Source organism: Entamoeba dispar, genomic scaffold (assembly GCF_000209125.1).
Source record: "Entamoeba dispar SAW760 scf_1105229462891 genomic scaffold, whole genome shotgun sequence".
NCBI lineage: Eukaryota > Evosea > Mastigamoebida > Endamoebidae > Entamoeba > Entamoeba dispar.
Window position 1 is genome coordinate 1 of NW_001855419.1, and position 851 is coordinate 851.

Genomic DNA, 851 nt, shown 5'->3' on the forward strand with positions numbered 1-851 from the left:
ATTTGTTATTTTATTTTGTGTTAACATATAATCTAATATATCTTTTATTTTAAATTATTGTATTAATGAATAAATATCAAAATTGAAACAGCAACATCTGATACATCTTCTACTTTCTGTACTATAACTTTACCAAGTTCAGTTACTGCATCTCCACATAACTTTTTTAGTTTATTTTTTAATTCACTTATTTCTATTTTCAATTTATCTAATAAATCTTGATTGTTATCATGTTTTAAACTCTCTGCTATTTCTTTAATCCTTTCTTTTGTGAATTCAATGTATGAATATTTATTTGTAAGAATCTGTGCTTCTGTATTTAATCTTTTTATAATCTTTTTATAAAATTCACTAACATTTGAATCAATAAATAATGAAGTATATTTTATGTTAAGTTAATGTAATTCCAAGAATAGTTTCTGTATTTGTTAAATATAAATGTTTGTATTTAATTACAAATTGATTAAGCATTTTCCTATGAATTGTCATTAATTTAAGTTCTTCAAATGATTTATCACTTAAAAGTTCTTCTTGTCTTGTAAGATAATAATTCACTCTATTAATAACAAAACAAAATTGTAATCTTTTCCATTCGTTTAATGTTGGTTGAATCTCTCACTCAGCTTCATACAATATATCAATTAATGTTTTGAATTTATAATATAAACTTTTATATGAAGATATTAATTCATAAAGTTTTAATTCTATGATTTGATACAAACTAGTATAACAATCTGTAATATAACCACTATTCATATTAAATTCTTTTCAATATAAATACCACATATTTTACCTGTTTTTATTTCATTTCCATATTTTTCAATTAATTCTTTTGTTTTATATACATGATA

General features: G+C 20.4%; 1 protein-coding gene across 1 annotated transcript, besides 1 other annotated feature; it reads right to left on the reverse strand.

The window, feature by feature from the left end:
• The first annotated feature begins 25 nt into the window (after positions 1-25).
• Positions 26-77: a sequence feature (AT_rich).
• EDI_298730 (uncharacterized protein) lies at positions 63-489 on the reverse strand (the record flags this gene model as incomplete). Its single annotated transcript, XM_001740359.1, has 2 exons — positions 63-305; positions 457-489. 2 exons carry the CDS (start codon positions 487-489, stop codon positions 63-65), a joined length of 276 nt encoding a protein of 91 aa, XP_001740411.1.
• Positions 490-851: the final 362 nt, after the last annotated feature.